At 42.4% G+C, this 18,286-nt stretch overlaps 1 protein-coding gene across 2 annotated transcripts in view; it reads right to left on the reverse strand.

Annotated features, from left to right (window-relative positions):
- PLEKHM3 (pleckstrin homology domain containing M3) overlaps positions 1-18,286 on the reverse strand; it is a 137,048-nt gene that overhangs the window by 43,246 nt on the left and 75,516 nt on the right. For both annotated transcript variants that reach the window (XM_074829388.1, XM_074829389.1), the window contains one exon: positions 8,578-8,735. In XM_074829388.1, the coding sequence (XP_074685489.1) occupies positions 8,578-8,735 (158 nt within the window). The remainder of the gene's footprint in view (positions 1-8,577; positions 8,736-18,286) is intronic.

The following is an 18,286-nucleotide window of genomic DNA, read 5'->3' on the forward strand; positions in this document are numbered from 1 at the left end:
AAATTCTTCTCATGCTTCCCACATGTATTTCACAGGCTTATGGCTCAAGTAATTCTAGATTCTGCACAATCAATTGATTAAACTCGTATTTCTCCTCTATACTGCACCACCCATTTAGGTGCCCATGGGTAAGATCAGGTGTCCGAAGAGGAGGATGCAACACAAAGAGGCCTCAAAGACCTTCTGTCTGAAGCAGACAAAATAAACCAGGGATGATCAACTGGTGGCCCAGGATATCCTCTGAATGAGAGTTTTATTTGTTTCCTAGGAACCTTACAGGTTAACAGACTGACCAGCATGAGTAGCAAGGTTTATTAGGACAGCTTCAGTACTACGTACATGGGTTGTAGCTGTTTAGCTTCCAAACACCAAGTGGGGAATCAAAGCACCTCTTGGTTATGCTGTTTGTACCTGAAATGAACAAACGGTGGATGACAGATATACTGCCATTCCCACCTCACAAACAGGAAACAAGAGGTGAACTGACTTGCTCAAGGTCAACCAGGAGCTCTTAGAAGAGTTGAGAAGGGCAAAGAGCTCTGCTGTCTCACGGCAGCATCATATTCACCCACCAACCCTTCTCTTGTAATTTTATACATTTTTTCATTTAAAAACCCCACTTCCTCTGTGCCAGGCCTTGCACACATTTGCTCGAGTAATCCTTTGAAAGGAATTTCAGTAAGGATTTGGTTTAGGGCTGAACCCTTCATTGACTAGAACTCTTCAGTTCTTTTTCTTTTCCTCCATGCAGAGTAAAAACAAGATAAAACGGGGGTGTTCATTATGTTTTCTTTAGATGATTCTATGTATTCACTAAGCATCCAAAATACTAAGCCACCTGTAACTTGGCTATTAAAAATCCCCAACGAGTGAACCACAGTAGTGGAGGTAAGCCTTGCCTAGGGATTCCAGCATGATCACCATCCCATGCTATGCACATGTGCTTGTCTGCAAGTATTTCTGAATTGCTCAGCTGTGAATATCACAGATGCGCCCTTCAAAACTCTCAGAGATTTTAGCAGAACACAAAGAAAAGGAAAACGGACTAGCCAGTGTTCACTTACAACACAAAAAAAGCCCCAAAGGCAATCAATGCCTGACACACACGGGCAGCAATATTATTACAGTTGCCTAGGAACCAATGCAAGGAGCCTGCCTAGCAAGGGATGCCCCTGTAGTAAATGAATGGAAGAAAGTTGGCACTAATATGACATTGATTTGTCCCTATAAGGAGCTTGTTAAGATAATGCCTTGTATGACACACTTACAGTCTTTACTAGACACTGTTTTTTTTTTTCAAATACCGTACTTAAAAACTGTTAATACTTCAGACTTGCTTTTGAAAAATTTGCCTCTGAAGAGGGAAAAAAAAAAAAGGCCAAAGAAAAACAGAGCCCACTACCCAGCCCCTCAAATTGTTACATATCTGAAATTCACTTGGAATGATTAATTCAGTGTTCAGGGAGCCAGCAGTGATTCAAAGCATAATCATAGTTTTCCTTTCCATATACTTGCTCATCAGACAGAGGTTACCCTTGATATTCCAGCAGAGCTTGAAGACGCACCTCATTTATAATGTCACGGCTGGGTGCTGGGCTGGCCTGGAGGGTACAGAAACAAGCAGCAGTAACTGTAACTGCCAACCATCGGCCCAGCTCCTGTGCTGGGAAACTGATGCAGAGGGGTGAGCTGGTTACAGGTGGCAGCTAGCAAGGGGTGTACAGTGACCACCAGCCTGGACTCACCAAGCAGAGCGCCCATGGTTCGCACCTCTGGAACAGCCACAGGGACCAGCCAAAACACAGCCTGACACAGAGTCTGTGACCAACATCACCACTGCTGCTCTAGTAATGCCACCCCAGGATGGCTGAATGACACACTACCTGGTGTCCCTGCATGAAAACTGCCAGACTGAGGTCTGCTCCCTTTTACCCAGCATGGGTTAGACTGAGCTGCTGGAGAAGTGCCCCAGGCAGGGGGGGATGATAAATGAATGAATACACCCCTATCCTGGCTTGGACACCCAGGACTTGCCACTGGGTGCCTCCCCATCTGCCCCATCTCTTGCCCCTCATCCTGTCATGCCAGCACCCACTGCCATGGTCACCTGTATCCAGCAGATGTGCAAAGTGGTCAGAGATATATAAATGAGGGGAAAAGCGGGCAGCTCACTGGAGGGGAGAGAAAACCACCGGTGCTCCCCCAGCAGGGGGGGAGCCTCAGTGTCATCTCCTCTATTGCTAGACCCAGAGAAATTGCAATCGTTTTGGGTGCTCACAGAACAATTTGTTACGGGCTGGGGCCAAACAAGAACAGCTTGATTTAACCACCTGCTGTCCTCCGAGGACAGTTGTATATACAGGCTGAGATACCGCATCAGAGGATGGCAGCTGGATCAAGCAGGAGCAAAGGGATCCTGCAGCTCCCAGACCCCTCTTCGCAGAGGTCTGTTGCTCCTGATTAAGGAGGGAAGCGTGTCCTCAGCTCCCCTCCAGCTGTGGCTGCAGGGATTTATAGTACACTTATCTATGTGTATTTCCATACTTACATCCACAGGAGAGCTAAGGACTGACTGTCCACCTCGGTACTGCACTCTGCAAGTTGTCTAAGTTCAGAGATCTCAAGTCAAGTAATGTGGCCTGTACACAGTAGTTCACAAGAAATCAGTAAAGGGACACTAAAATCAGTATTAAAACATTTAATCTGAAACTCATGTGATTACACTTTAGTCAGCGGAGGTAAATTACTTTGGAAAGGGGAAAAGCCCTACACATGGTAGATCCACTACCTGCAGATGACTAGAGAGACCGAGATGCCACAGAGATTAAAGTGTTTACATTGCTCAGACATACAACCTCTGTCTCTGCTACCTGCCACGCCATGAACTGACTTCCCCACTCTACCTCTCCTATTATTAATGAATTGTATTCACAAAGTGGTGGTTGAAGACCTGAAAGCAAAGAGTCAGGTAATACTACTAAGAGTAATATTAATATATTGCCCTCAACCATTATAACTTGACTGCATGAGTCTACTATTTTGCATTTTTCTTTAAGTCTCAAGTCTGGAAATCCTGTGATTAAGCCAGGATTTATGCTTTTAATAAAAGAGAAAGGCAAAGGCACCTGGACTTCATAGTTCTGATGTAATGTTGAAGACATGCCTACCTGGATCCAAGATGGAAAAAAGGAACTTAAAACATAAATTAAGTATATAAACAACAAGATTCTTAAGGTAATCTTAGAATTTCTGAGCACTTAAGAGTTGGCAGGTGTTGGCTTTCATGGGCTAAAAAGCAACTGAAAAGCTGTTGGCTGGTCTACAAGGAACCATATTTGGGAGGAGGAAGAATTAAAAGGTCTTGACTGGCAAGCTGGAAGTATCTAGAGTGAGGAAGAAGGCACAGCAGGGAAGCTGCAAAAGAGAACCTGGAAGCGAGATGGCTACCATGTTCAGCCAGTGGGGAACAGCAAAAGACAGCACTGCAGAGACCTTCCTACTTGAAACAAATATCTGCCTTTATGCTGAACGTTCTAGTTAATACCACTCTGACATGAGGCAGGTAAAACCAAGCTCTAAAGCGAATTCAGTTCCAAAATACAATGCTTGATGAAAAAGCCAATACACTTTTTCTGTTTCTTTTTATGTATTCTAGATAACATTACTGTGCTACCCTGCAGAGGCAAAAATCAGATCTGGGCCAGAAGATTTTGACCAGTTTTGACAGATACAGGTGAAATTAAATTATCACAAGAACTTAACATCATCTACTTAGGTGCCTAAGTTTCTTTACAGAAAGTGCTGAGCAGATGACTTCAGGGTGCTTTGAACCACCTATCAACATCCGATAAGCTAAGCTCTTTCAAAAATTAGGTACTAAACTACTAGCACAGCTCAGGTGAACTGGGCTTGGGGAAAGGCTGTCTACCATAAAACAAACTAATCAAAGCAAGAGGGAAAATTATGTACTTTGAGTGATGCCTTTGACCTGTGCCAAGGTATTTTCTGGAAATGCTCTATACTATGTATTTCAGTCTCTTCACCTAATATCCATCTTTAACATTCTCCCAAATGCTCACAGATGTTTTTGTCCAGTGACACAGCATCCATAACACAGCGAGCTGTAATCTTGCAAAGACTTTGGCATGCACATAAAGCTAAGCACAGCCTCAGAGCCTTTAGTAAGACTTCTCGCTATGTGTAAAGTTAAGTACATTCATAGGTCTTATCAGGATGGTGGCCAAAGATTATAGAGGCATCCAAGCTGTTTGATATAGTCAAGTCTGTTCTGTGGCACGTCTATTTTAAACTTAGGTCTTCTGGTTTGTATCTTAAAAGGTCTACATGTCTTAACTGATCTGCAGAACAAATTAACTTTGCAAAGTGAAAACAGTTTAGCCTTGATAAATGAATACGAACACAAAAGAGCGACTCTCCATGGTTCACATACATCTATAGTCACCACATAAAAGGCAAGGAATTGACTAAATAGTTCTTAACCAAGCAAGTAGCTTTACCAGCAAAACACAACAAATTGCCTGTGAAAGTAGTCACTAGGATGCCGACACAGGCAAGAGCAACACTTTATTAACTGGGTAGCATATAATAATCTTAACCATAATTACTTAATTATCTAATTGGACAGAAAATCCTTTTTAATGAATAATTCTATTCTCGTTCTAATGGTATTTTTCTCAGTATTCATTAAGATTTAAAACCTGTTAAAAACTGTTCTAGGTTATAAAACAAATACAGCCACATATTACAGACAACAGTACTACTACACAGGCATTTTCTTTTCACTTCTGCTTTTTTTTCTTTTTAAAATTTTAGGAGGGAGAAACAAAAACTTTTCACCACATTAATGAAGAACAAGCAATATCAGAAAAAATTGAGGGGCACTGCCTGGCTGCTAACAAATGGGCTCTAATAGCTCTAAGAAGCCAATCTATAACCAGGAATATTTAAATTCATTTCACAATACTTGTGAACATAAAATTAGTGATATAATAGGATAAAGTTATATGTTTGTTTGCTAAATTTAAGCCATGGGCAAATTTAGTCCAAGAAATAGAACAGGAAGTAGACGCTCAGGTGGTTTAAGTTGCCAGAGCTCCAGTAAAAGCAGAGCTGTGAGAGTTTACAGTAGGTGGCAATTTGCTCCATTAAATGTGCAATTAACTCAGGAGGCTTTAAATATAGTTCTCATGATTTAAAGGCCTTCAAAAAGATGCTGAAATTGTGAAATGTAAGAAGAACCCTAATGAATATGGGAAAGACAGGAAAGAGGAAAATGGGGGGCAGAGGAATCAAACTGACTGGAAGAGGCATCCAAAAGGATGGGACAATTTTTAAGAAATTGTTTAACTACTGAATCACAGCTTTCATTAAGCTCTGTGCTGAATGGCCACCTCCCAAGAAAAGCCACAGAAAGGAAATATCATTAGAAAGCTTATGACTTTGTGAGCCCACCCTTACATTCAAGGCAGCAAACTGTTGTGCTGTATTGTTGAGCAGGATGTAAAGAGCCTGCCAAGCACAGCCTACAGACCTGCTAATTAAGTGAACTGATTGTGTTTGTTTTGGAACCGTTTGCCAACAAAGGAATGTGTCATGCTGATTAGTGAGGGAAGGGTATGTAATATATGTGTATTCAAACCCTGAGGAGTGCATAACCCAGGTATTCACTCTGTTTGCTCAAGGACTGACAAAAATGACTCTCAAGCAAATAACCTGACCAAAGAGAAACTCCAGCCCTCAACAGGGGCCCTCCTTCTCTCTTAGCTGTATCTATCTAAAGAAGACCCATCCTTCATAAATTCCTCCCGAAGACTGCTCCAGAAACTGCTGAGAGTATTTCGGAGAGAAACAATCTCTCCACCTCAAAGCTGACCTAAGAGACCATGAAGATGGAAAGGTAACAGCCATCTGAGAACGACCTTGGAATTGTAATGGCCTCTCTGACAGCTGTCACTCTTCTCTCCAGAGAGTGAGAAAGGTCAGAGAGGTAGCCAGAAAAACAAATGCCAGCTCAACACAGACACACACACAATCTGCTCCCCTGCCCCGCCCCAAACAGACTTCAGTTTTCAAACATTCAACAGAGAGGTGACATTTGCAAAAGCTGTCATGCACCCACTTTTGAATATTTCTAACCTAACAGCCCAGTTTGCTGGTAGAATTAGTAGCATGCTCAAAAGTGAATCAGCAACATTCAAAAGCAAGAAGAAAAAACATGGTCTTCAGAGCTCAGCTTCTCTTCCCTCCTTAACTCAGCAGCCACAACCAGGGTACTTCCCAGTCTAGTATTGAGTACAGAATGTGAATACTATGCTGTAGACAGCAATTCTAGAAAACCAGGATGGAGAAGGGGAATTGTAGTGAGTTTTCACTGCTTATTGTGGACTTTGAATAGTGCAACTAAACCACAAATTTGAGCTGTTTACTCAGAGCTCTCTATGACACTTAACCAACACGGAAAGCTGAACACACAGCATTAGAAATTTCAGGTATAATTGCAAGTCTTTACACAAACCTTTTGTGATTTGCCATTCCATCTGCCACAGGTTACCCTGTACATCTACCTATTTCTAACTAGCCTCCTCACCTTACACTTCTTTGTGGTGATCACCATACCTACCCTCAGAAATCTCTCATCTGTAAGAGATGGAAACACAAACACCCTCTACCTGGCTTTCTCCCTCATGCTTTGCAGCTGATGGAGCTGCACAGTTGGCATGACTTGCCTCCAGCCCGAAGGTGGAAAAGACCACAAATATGGAACTGAAATAATCTCGTTAGTTTCAGAGTTGCATGTGCACACACAAATAGTAATGAGATAACTAACTAGGAAGGGAAACGGAAAATGCTGGGGATAAAAGCAAGGTTTAGTGATAAGGAGTACAAAGGCGGCAAGCAGAATGACCTCTGACAAAATAAGGAAGAGAAATATTGGAGAACTTTTCACGCTGATTGTGTTTTAATTAAAATCATTAACAAAGACCGCTGTCTTTGGCATGACATCAACCACGACTTCACATTTGTGAAACATGGACGAAAGTCCTTTCTGGCTTCTAATTCACATAATAACAGGAGCTAGAGCAGCTTCTTCTGGCTTTCACTGAACTGCTGACAAATACTATTTGATTCCAGAAGGTTTTAAACTCTGTAACTGCAAGATATATCTGATCTCAGCTGAAGGGCGGGGGAACAATATACACCCAACAATGGTTTTGTGACCAAAAATCCTCCAGACAAATCAAATGCACAGACATTTCAAGAAAACCCAAATGCTCTTACACATTCTCATCAATCTTTTGGGAATATCTTCAATCACCTTTTATACAGTCTCAACAGACATCTTATGTTTTATGTCATCTTAGTCTCTCTCTTTTTAACTCGGCCTATCTCACCATGCACCCTAGATACATTCTTTCTTGAAAAACGTTTATAGAGCTCAGCTGCACACCTTGTTTAGCTTATGCCCACTGCTTTGTCAATGCATTTTTTAGAATAAGAGTCTGGAAAAAAGAATGTGCAAACAGTCTTTGAAACTCAGGTCAGGCTGAAAATCCCCAAAGAGTAGTCCTTGGTTACTTGTAATTTAACATCTTCGTGCATGCAGGGGAATCAGATTCTTAACGAATCCCTTTTAAAAGGCTGGTCCTGATTGTTTCCAAAGATGGCTCTTCACTATTTTTCCCTTCAATGGAACACTTTGGAGAACAAATTAAAATTATTGTATTTGAAAAAGTCAAAAAAGTACTTATCTATGGAGAAATGCTGTGCTGTCAGATGTACTGTCTTTCTATTGAGTTTAAAAAACAAAACAAAACAAAAAGCCCTCCTTTATTCAAAATCTAAGACATTTTTGAAAAAGAGTAGTAACACTGCTGCATTGCCAAGCCTGCTATGGTTTCCTGCGTTTTGCTTCTAGGTTTTCCATGCAATTCCTCTCCCTGATTTGGCATCCAGTACTCCATATAATGTGAAATAGAGGTTCTTTTGTTTAGCTTAGGACTGGCATACACTTATATTTATTTTGCAGCCACCTGAGAAGAGCAATGTCATCTAAAAAAAATAAATTAAAAAATCTTGGATACATTGGCACAGAGGAGTATGCACACAGAAAGCAGAGAATTAGCCATAATATTTCATGGAGAAAACACTTCAGAATAGATGGTTATTGTTTTATAATGGACAATCCCAGTACATCATGGGCCCAGTGACATCAGATACCAGAAAGATGTCTGTGATCACTCCAGAGAATCCATTTCGCTTTTCAGGACACTTTGCAAACTCAGAAGAGTTTTGGATAAATCACACTGTGTGATGCTACTGGGGACTCTTCCCTTTTTGAACAGCTGTTCTGAGATTTACAGGGCTTTGGAAAGTAGCTCTTCCCATCTACTTCCAAGTCTGCTCATGGTGGCCTCCCTGGACCAGTAATCTAGTGTAGTTGCCCAGAAATGTGCCTAAGTGGGATACAGTCCCTAGTTATGTAAACAAGAGGTCACGAGGCTGAGAATCCACATGGATATGATAGGCAAGTCAAATGTATCACTGACTTTACAGTACCTGCTTGTAGAAATGTCCTCAAAGGGGTAAAGGATTTCTCCATTGTTGCAAATCTCACAGATGAAACCCTTCTGACTACAAAGGCTGCAGCTGTACACGTGAGAGGTGGCAAACTTGATCACCTTCCCCAAGAAAGGAGCCAGCTTTCCTTCAATAACCTGAAATGAGGAGAAGACAATATTGAATGAACGCCTAAAAAATTACTAGAACTCCCTGAAGGACTGAGACAATATTTATTAATACAGAAATGCAGCTAAGTGCTGCTGGTTAAAACAACAGGAAAGTTACTTCCCAACAATTATAGTTCCATGAAATCACAAGTGATAATAGTAGCCAATGAACTGGCAATGATCCAAACATAAAAACAAGGTTACCATTTCTCTGTAAGTCTCTATATGACAATAACATACAAGATCAGTAGTCATTTGAAGTACAACAATGCATTCATATACTAAAGCACAAAAAAGTAGGAGAAGAGTTTAAGACTTCCATATTATCATCTAACTGACAGCTATGGATACTGCCTTACATTTATGATTTTAATTTGTTATTTTTTATGCACAAATCACAGTTTTTTTCTTTGTTCCTTTTCTTCCAAAGCACAAGGTTTTTTGCATATTTTTTGTGAACAGAACCTTGGCTTTCCTCATTAAGGTTGTGTTTCCCATTGAAAACCATTAAAATACAATATTCCCTTCATTGCCAAAATGAATACATTCTCAGATAAAGTCTTGAATAGGAACTGGTTTTTTTCCCCTCAGTGTCCAGCTCTCAAATCGAGAAGTCCCTCACTGCCAGACAATCCTGCTAGACCATTAGAAGCGATTAGCACTCCCTGTGTTGGTGTGAAAAAACAGCCATGCAGTATAGATTGAGCTGCTAGCCACAACACTCATCTAAATTTGTGACTTGGTGACAATGCCTCAATAAGGGGTGCTATTCAGGCGAAATACTTTCCATTCAGATCAAACTTCCAGAGACTTTAAGGAATTCTGCTGGTGTAGGGAATAATGAAGATGGAATAAGGCCCTAAGTGTATATATTCTTCTCTCCTGGGCTTCCTGTGGTCTGAATGGCAGCCTGCCAGATTAGTGATAGAAATGTGTCACGGGATTTGATAGTGACCTTCTATAAAAAGGAAAAAGAATGCAATAATTGCTGACTGAAAACTTGCACAGGCCCTGAAACCCATGAGTGAGGAGATTTACACTTAAATGTGTACCAGATGCATTCAGTTCAGGCACCCCTTCCCTAAATATGGTAACACACTACTTGTAATTTGGGTTTAGTGTAAATGAATCTAGAGAAAGCAAAGGTCAAGGCAGAGAAGAACAACAGAGATTTTGGAAGCACTCCTCCCCTGTGTAAAGTAGAAAGGCAATAAATCTGTGTTCCAGGGCAACTTCCTGCTCGCTAGCTGAGATAGCCACAATTAAAGAGTACACGTGCAAAAGGAGGTGTGTAGGTAGCTTTGATGATGACACTGAATGGCACGGGCTGAAATGTGCCCTCTCTTTGCTTTCAGCTCTAGCCTGCTAACAACATCTGCAACAACAGGAAGCGGCAATGTTATTGCTAGTACTGCAGATAGAACATCTGCTCATCTTAGAGGAAAAATGACGTTCCTATTGCATCCTGGTGTAGGAAGATCCCCTTCAACCAGAATATAAACAATGCAGAGAAGCTGCTCCATGAAGTATGAAAATGAAGCCATAGTTCAAGGCAGTGATATTACTAACCTTCTAACAGATGGTCAGAAGTTAGTTTAGCTCCCCTAGGCTGGGTTTTGTTTTTCATGTTAAGGGACAAATTTTTTGCTTACAGACACCAGAGTTAAAGAGGGTCTGAAAGCTAAACAAACTGGGAGTAGGGCAAAGACATGAAAACTGATGGTATTCAATAAACAGCAGGAAAGAAACAGTGAAGCCACCCAGCTAGTGACATGGCTACAATCACCCTCCAAAAGGCCCTTTAGCACTAACAGATGAAATACGCATACAAAGATAATAAATACACCACAATACATACATATTTTCCAAAGCATTTTCAGGCTACAGCAACCACCTCTGACAGGTCACAAGAGCTCAGCTTAAAATGCCAGGCTGAAGACAGAGCTGCAAACAAACTCTTTAAGTCTGTACTAACATCACTGTCATCAAGGACTTAAAAGTTAAATCTCTGAATTAAAATCACATTTTATATAATGCAATAAACAAAATTAACATAATCTATTACCTTCCTAAGACCCAGGGGTCAATTTAAGTCTGTACAAGGTACAAAAGGTTTCCTATGCTGAAAAGCTCACACCCTAAGCAAGACAGATTGAGAGTGGACAACCGACCCCAAGAAGCTGGTGTTATTTGTCCCTATTTATTTATTTATTTGTGTGGCTCATCATAGCACTGTAGTAAGTTGGCTTGTAACTCTGGCCACTGCAGGCATACAATGAAGATGGTATCTTCAAAGAGCCATGCATGCCAATTTTGCAATGTGAATTACAGGCCATTTTACTGTATTATAGGAGGAAGACAAAATGCAACATCAAACTGATGTTATCACTATTTTTAGCATCTGTAAATTTTGTGTCATTTTGTTTCATCAGGACCTCAAGGCTGTGCACAGGATATGACTTTTCCTTGCAGCCTTCTCTCATTCGTGTTTGTAACTAATAAGAATAAAATCCTCATCTCCATTTACCCTGGCAAGCTAAAAGGAAGATTTCTACTTGCTGTCCCCAAGAGAAGTTTCATGCTAACACTTCCCCAGTGACTGTTTTATGGCTTGGGAAAAGGAGCATAGGACATGTAATCACAGGTGTCAAAACTTCTCCTGTGACTAAGCACTCTCTTGTGACAGCCAGAGGCCCAGGGCTGGTCAGTTTAGACATCCCAGAACCACAATGGCAGCGCCAGGATGTTCTCCCACTTGATGCCGGAATCCAATCTTGAGTTTCAAGGAAACAAAACGATTAAAGAATAGAAGTGTGTTAAACAAATGTAATGCATTATCCAGATATCAGGAAAATCACGGGGGGGGGGAGGGAAAAAAAAAAAAAGACTTCAAGAGGCCATCTTGGCAGGGCTAGTAACATCTATGTCATTCTTTGCAGCTGTATCTGTTACTAAAGCCTTTCAGTGTCAGAGACTCCACAGCCCCCATGCAGTCTAACACAGCACACATCTGTTCTCACTGTTAGAGTCACTCCTAAGCTTTGACCCAAACCTTTCTTAAGGACATTTCAGTTTACAAAATAAGTTTATAAAACAGAGAAACTGTGAAATCACACACTATAAGCTGCAGAACAGTCCATCACATTTCATAAGAAATGTGGAAATTTAGCACAAAACTAAGTTAAGAGTATGCCAAAGGAACAGAAACCAAAAATTTCACCATTGGCTTATCCCTGTAACATAATACAGCTTCAACATGCATGTGCAAATGCTTAAAAATATATTCCTGCCTTGTAAAAAAAAAAAAAAGGGCATCAAGCCTAAAACAAATTAAAATTTTGCTGAGTTCAGATTCTCTTCTACCTACAGCACACGTGAAGATCAAGGTCTGTTGTCTATTCCAAATTCTTTGTAGTACAAGCAATTGTTTCACTGTCCAAAATTAAGGGTGAAAGGTGATTGATGATGGCATCCTGGTCATCAATTGATGGAGGGTGCAAATGCAGCTTTCTCTTCCTAAACTGGTCAAGGAACCCATCCCAAAAGGATTCTGAACATGGGGCCATGCTCTTACAGTTAGCTTGCCACTGCTGCACCTGGAATATGTTGGGGTACACTGCTTGGTGACAATGGGAGTAAAATACTTGTGTTCGGAGGCCCAGAGCAAGTTGTGTCTCTGAATAGCCCCAGTGTCCGGATCAGAATCACTGTCCACCTCTGTGGATCTGGAAAAACACTTTCCTAAGCTACCACTGGACAGAAAGCCATGGCTTTGCATACTGTAGCTCCCAACTGCGTGGCTCACATTCAGAATTGTATAAAAATACACACCCACATGTACACACATAAAAGACAAGCCCTGCCCTCAAAGCACTTACAATTTAAACCAACAAAATGAACACTGCTTTTTACACTAACTGCCACATATGTCCCACCCTAAACAGGACAAACTGTGTTTTGGAGGAGTCTCTCTTACAGGCTCCCTGCCCACACTGCAGAGAGCATCCCTCTGGTCAGACCACGGCTGCAGGTGCTGGGGCTGCTGGAGAGGGGAGAAGCCAGAAGAGTCAGCAGGAGCAGCAACCTGCCCCACTGCCCAGCCTCCTGTGCCCGGCTCAGGAAAGCCAACGTGGTATTGGAAAGAAAGATGGCAAGGCAGAGACTTTTCTGCAGCAGTGGGAGAAACTAAAGGGGTACACAGTATCTGAACACATGCCAAAGGGGTCTTGGGAGAATTATTTTACATGATTTCTAGAACAGAGGCTTTTCATATAAGTCAAAGTTATAAATAAAGGTAAATCAAACTTTCTCCTCTGTATATCTTTGTGCTGCTGTTCAGTTGGGTAGCAGTATAAATCCAAAGAAACAATTATGCTCCTTATGAGTGAGGTGGGGGAGAAATATGGGGACTCACTGAACACTCGCTAACAAACCAGTGTCGGCAATGGCTGTGAGAGCCTTGGGCAGCAGGAAGACACAACACACATGTACTGGGTTATGTTTTTCCTGATACAGCAGGAAGACAGAAAATATAAAAGGCATCAGGGTCTATGGTACAAGTTGAAATCCCTTTGGATACATCACATTAATATGATCATGAAGGCAATGTGTGATCAGTCAAAATTTAACTAACTACTTGTCAGGCAGGCTGCTGGCCCCCAGAGGTTTCCTGATCCTTCTATCCAAAGACTGGAAGTTACTCATAGTTCCCTTGCTCTATCAAGGTGATGTTTTCAGAAATAAGCAGGCAGCCAGCTGTCTCCAGAGAATAAGGACTAGAAAGGCCATAGACCACAGCATTCTCCACAGGCAGATAAATCCTCCTCAGTGGCCCACTACATGCACAACGGGGCCATTACCCATAAACAACTTCCAGGAGCAGCATGTGTTGCCCAGGGGACTCTCACTGGTATTTCTGTGCCCTACCCTCATGACACGTTTCTGAGCCCATGACACTGCCTTGCACTGCAGGAGAGGCAGTCCCCTCACCTCTGACACATGCTGAGCTAACAGCTCTGGCCTGACCCAATCCCTCATCCGAGCTCTCTGGACTGAGCACAATGCTGGTAGAAGTCTACCTCTGAAGGCCCCCACTCCCCAGCTGTAGCCTTGCCCCTAAACCTTCTTCCCCCATGCAGCACAGTGTAGAGGGTCCAAAACCCCACTCCACTATACACAGCAAAGAGAAGTAAAGTCACTTTGTCTTCCCTTTTCAGTCAATGAAGACTCCTTGTATGAGAACATACCAGCAGGAAGGAGGGTTGCACAAACTAGTCCCACGGGAGAGCAATGTAGTGAGCACAGTGTTGCAAAATACATGTTTTCATATTAAAAAGCAAACTAAAAAAGTGGCCAAGGTAACAACAGCAGAACTTCTTGTTTCTGTTGAGAGTTCTAACCCACAGAGATGGTAACCTAAACTCATGGCTTGTAATAACTTTCTGTTTGGAAAACCGAACAAGACAAAAAATGTTTGGTGTGGTCAGCATGCTGGAGGGAAGGGATGTGCCATCCCGAGGGACCTGGACAGGCTGGAGAAGCGGGGCCGTGCAAACCTCATGAAGTTCAACAAGGCCAAGGGCAAGGTCCTGCACATGGGTCGGGGCAATCCCAAGCACAAATACAGGCTGGGCCATGAGTGGATTGAGAGCAGCTCTGAGGAGAAGGACTTGAGGGTACTAGTGGATGGCAAACTGACTGTGAGCCAGCAATGTGCGCTCACAGCCCAGAAAGCCAACCGTGTCCTGGGCTGCATCAAGAGAAGTGTGGCCAGCAGGTTGAGGGAGGGGATTCTTCTCCTCTACTCTGCTCTCGTGAGACTCCAGTACTGTGTCCAGCTCTGGGGCCCCCAACAGAAGAAGGACATGGACCTGCTCAAGGGGGTCCAGAAGAGGCCCCACAGGGGGCTGGAGCACCTCCCCTATGAGGACAGGCTGAGAGAGTTGGGGTTGTTCAGTCTGGAGAAGAGAAGGCTCCAGGGAGACCCCATAGCGGCCTTCTGGTACTTAAATGGGGCCTCCAGGAAAGATGAGGAGGGACTCTGCATCAGGGAGTGTAGGGATAGGACAAGGGGTAACAGTTTTAAACTGAATGAGGGTAGATTTACATTAGATGTAAGGAAGATATTCTTCACTGTGAGGGTGGTGAGGCACTGGCACAGGTTGCCCAGAGAAGCTGTGGCTGCCCCCTCCCTGGCAGTGTTCAAGGCCAGATTGGACGGGGCTTTGAGCAACCTGGTCTAGTGGAAGGTGTCCCTGCCCATGGCAGGGGGGTTGGAACTGGATGGTCTTTAAGGTCCCTTCCAACCCAAACCATTCTATCATTTTGTGAAAAAAAAAAAAAAAAAAAATATGCACAAAACCCCCCTAATACAAAATTAGTTAGAGTTTGTTCCAGTCCCTGACAGTTGTTCAAATTAGAGAAGACATAATAGAAGCCTCTGACTGGGTGTCACTGAAAAGCAGTCAAATATTGATTAGACAAGGTAAGCATGGAAGTCCCCTCCAAACAGACTGCATCATTCCCAAAGAGGAAGGGCTTTAGGGGGAACTAGAGGAGGAATGTGTGGAACCAGAAGGAAAAATGAGTCGGCTGTAATCCACTGTTGCTTCTAGTAACACCTCCATAGCCTTCTGCCCACCTATTACACCAGGTCCACAGAAATACCTAACCTTTGCATCATGACCACATAAATCAACACTGAAATCAATCAGATGTGATGAACTTTCTGGACAGGAGAGAAAAAACAGTACAGTTTTCAGACTTTTCTCAGGGCAGTGAGTGTTTGTTTTGCAGGCAGGGCTCCTGTAGCAATGCTAGCTAAGAAGTAAAAGGTAGAGGGATAAGTCCTCCATCCCCACAGGAGTCTATGTTGTGAATTTGAGTGAGGGTCACCAAATCTCCTATCCTGTCTGTGCATTTTTATCAACTTCTAAAAGTGCAATAGATGTTTACATATCATGGAGATCATAAATACCTTGGATCACCTATATGAGGACTGTCAAGACAGGCAGTAAAGGGGATGCAGCCTGTTGAGCTTTTAGATACACTGTTCTGTTCGATGTGAGGAACTGCCAAGGTTTAGAAGTACAAATTCTGAAAAGTGTCACAGGGCGTTAAACCACATCAAGGGTTTCTGGATTAGAATAATTGTTAGATTAAATTTGCTAGTCTGAGAAATTTCCAACATATGATAATGAAAGTAAAATCAGAAGCAGTTAAAAAAATGTTTTTTTCTTATATTAACTTATATTTTCTTATATTATTATCATCCAAGATAATGGAGAATCAATAGATGAAGGCTATTTTTACAGAAGCTATCTAGAATGTAGGAGAAGGAAGAGAAATCTACCCACATCTGTATATTCAGCCAGCTCTGACACAAGGGACAGCCAACAACCAGAGGCATCATGTAACAGCACGTCTAGGAACACCGTCACTTCACTGTGGCTAAGTGATCAGTGAATAAACACTGAGAAGGGAGCTAAAAATGTCCCCAACTCTCCTGAATCCTCAGACCTGGACCTGTGATTTCCTCATGTACCAGAAGCACATTAGGAAACTCTGGTTATTATCCTCATAGAGGAGTATCCGTTGCTATTGCTCTGCTTAAGAGCCTCACCACCAGGGTTTAGTATTCCAGGTAAAGTGGTGAAGATACTGTAAAACTCAGGTTCTGTATCACTGCCACTGTGATACAAGCTAAATTTGCCAAATGGCTTTGTGACCTCACCCTTGTAAATCAGTTTGTTAATCATTATCGTCCTAGAGGTGATAACGTTGTTTTATAAGCCAACACTGAAGCAGTAACATTAACTACTTATGTAGGGGCTGGTGTATTTCTCTGCAGATAACATTTATTAGAAGGCACTCTCTTTAAAGACACAGGTTTGCCTCATAACTTTCTTCTGGAGCACTGAGCAATCTGTTCCACTTATTCCTCCAGTCCAATTTACATATCAGACACAAGTGACGCCTGGAGGGGATGGGTTAAGTGATATGAAATCCCTAAAACACCTTGAACTACAGGTTCAAATCTCAACTGGATTGTCCCAGCCTCTCCTTCTGACAGAACAAAATTTATTATTATTTCTCAAGGCCAGATGCAGACTTGGCTCTATCTGAGAGACAGACACAGACAGAATTTGCCAGGAGGCACTGACGCAATGCAGAAGAGACATGAAAAAGCCAAGAGGCACTGAGAAAATAGAAGGGGTGGTAGTCATGAAGCTCATTCACTATCCCCAACTATATACATTGAAGGGATAGAAAGTACTTTAATTATTGGGATTAGTGTCACAAGCATGTCTGGCAGAAGGAAGCTATCTGGAAGGAGCAGTCAACAATTTTGCACAGCTTTCCATAGTCCTCTAAAGACAAGGTTTCTGCCTCTTCCTGGTTGTTTTCCTTCTACCTCTCCAGAAACAGCTAGTCTGCATCAAGTCTTTTGCTAACAAGCTCAGAGCTAAGCTACAGCTTCACCTAGACTTCAGAGTACCACAGAGAATGTGCTTCCTGGACTGAACGAAAGGGAAAACAAAATCTCCTGAACAGATCAGCTTAGATTCACCACTGTGCTCACTATCCTCCAAATTCCACTGGTGGAAGCTTTATAGAGGAGGACTAAACACTCAGTAATCTTTCTTCACCTCCAGGAAAGATGAGAAATATGCTTTTGAAAGAACTACCAATGATATAAGAAAATAGGGCTAGAAAAACCACCTCTAGAAACCTCCAGTTTATTCCTCACCCTGCGGCACAACCAACTGGCAGATGACTGTCTGATTTGCTTAAAAATTTCACACCACAGAGATCCCACAAATCTCCAGCGCTCAAAACAGCTGGAAAGTTGTTCCTAATGCCTGCCTCAGATCTCTTTTGCTGCAGTCAACTATCTTTGTTTCATACTCTATCTCCTATCCTTACACTGTGCAATCTGTTTCAGAGACCACTTCCTGACACATTCTCTTCTCTGTCACAAGCTGGGAAGAGCAAAAGCAGATTGGGGTGCTGGAAAGCTACAGTGGTTGCCTTTACCTATTTTCTAACTGGAGAACAAGTAGGTATTTTCCGCATTTGTTAAGCGTGGAGGTTGGGCATTAATGCGCAAAGGGTAAATGGAATCTCCGCTCTGCAACAGGGGACTGGACTTGGAGACAAGCATGCTACAATATGCTTAGCTAGGGATAATGCAAGCTGCAGAGAAAAGAAAGGGAAAACATATTCCCTGGCTGGGAAGTTCCTAGTCATTTATATCTAGGGAACAGACAATGCTCATGGACTGCTAATTTCCTTGAGGATTTCTTCCCTTCCGTTTGCTAGATTCTTAGCACCACGAATTCTTGTTACGATTTCAATGCACAATTAATCTTTAGATCAGAGGAAAAGGAAATGGAAGGAGGAAGGATGATCATGAGGTAAAAGCCCCAGGGAGGCAGATATCAGATCTCAGCTCTGCCCCATCTTCTGTGCAATATACTGGTCTGGTCAGCTTTCCTTGCTCCATTTTGACTCCCAGTCATCTTTTTCAGATTGCCTGC

The sequence above is a fragment of the Strix aluco genome, chromosome 6 (genome assembly GCF_031877795.1).
Source record: "Strix aluco isolate bStrAlu1 chromosome 6, bStrAlu1.hap1, whole genome shotgun sequence".
NCBI classification, from domain to species: domain Eukaryota; kingdom Metazoa; phylum Chordata; class Aves; order Strigiformes; family Strigidae; genus Strix; species Strix aluco.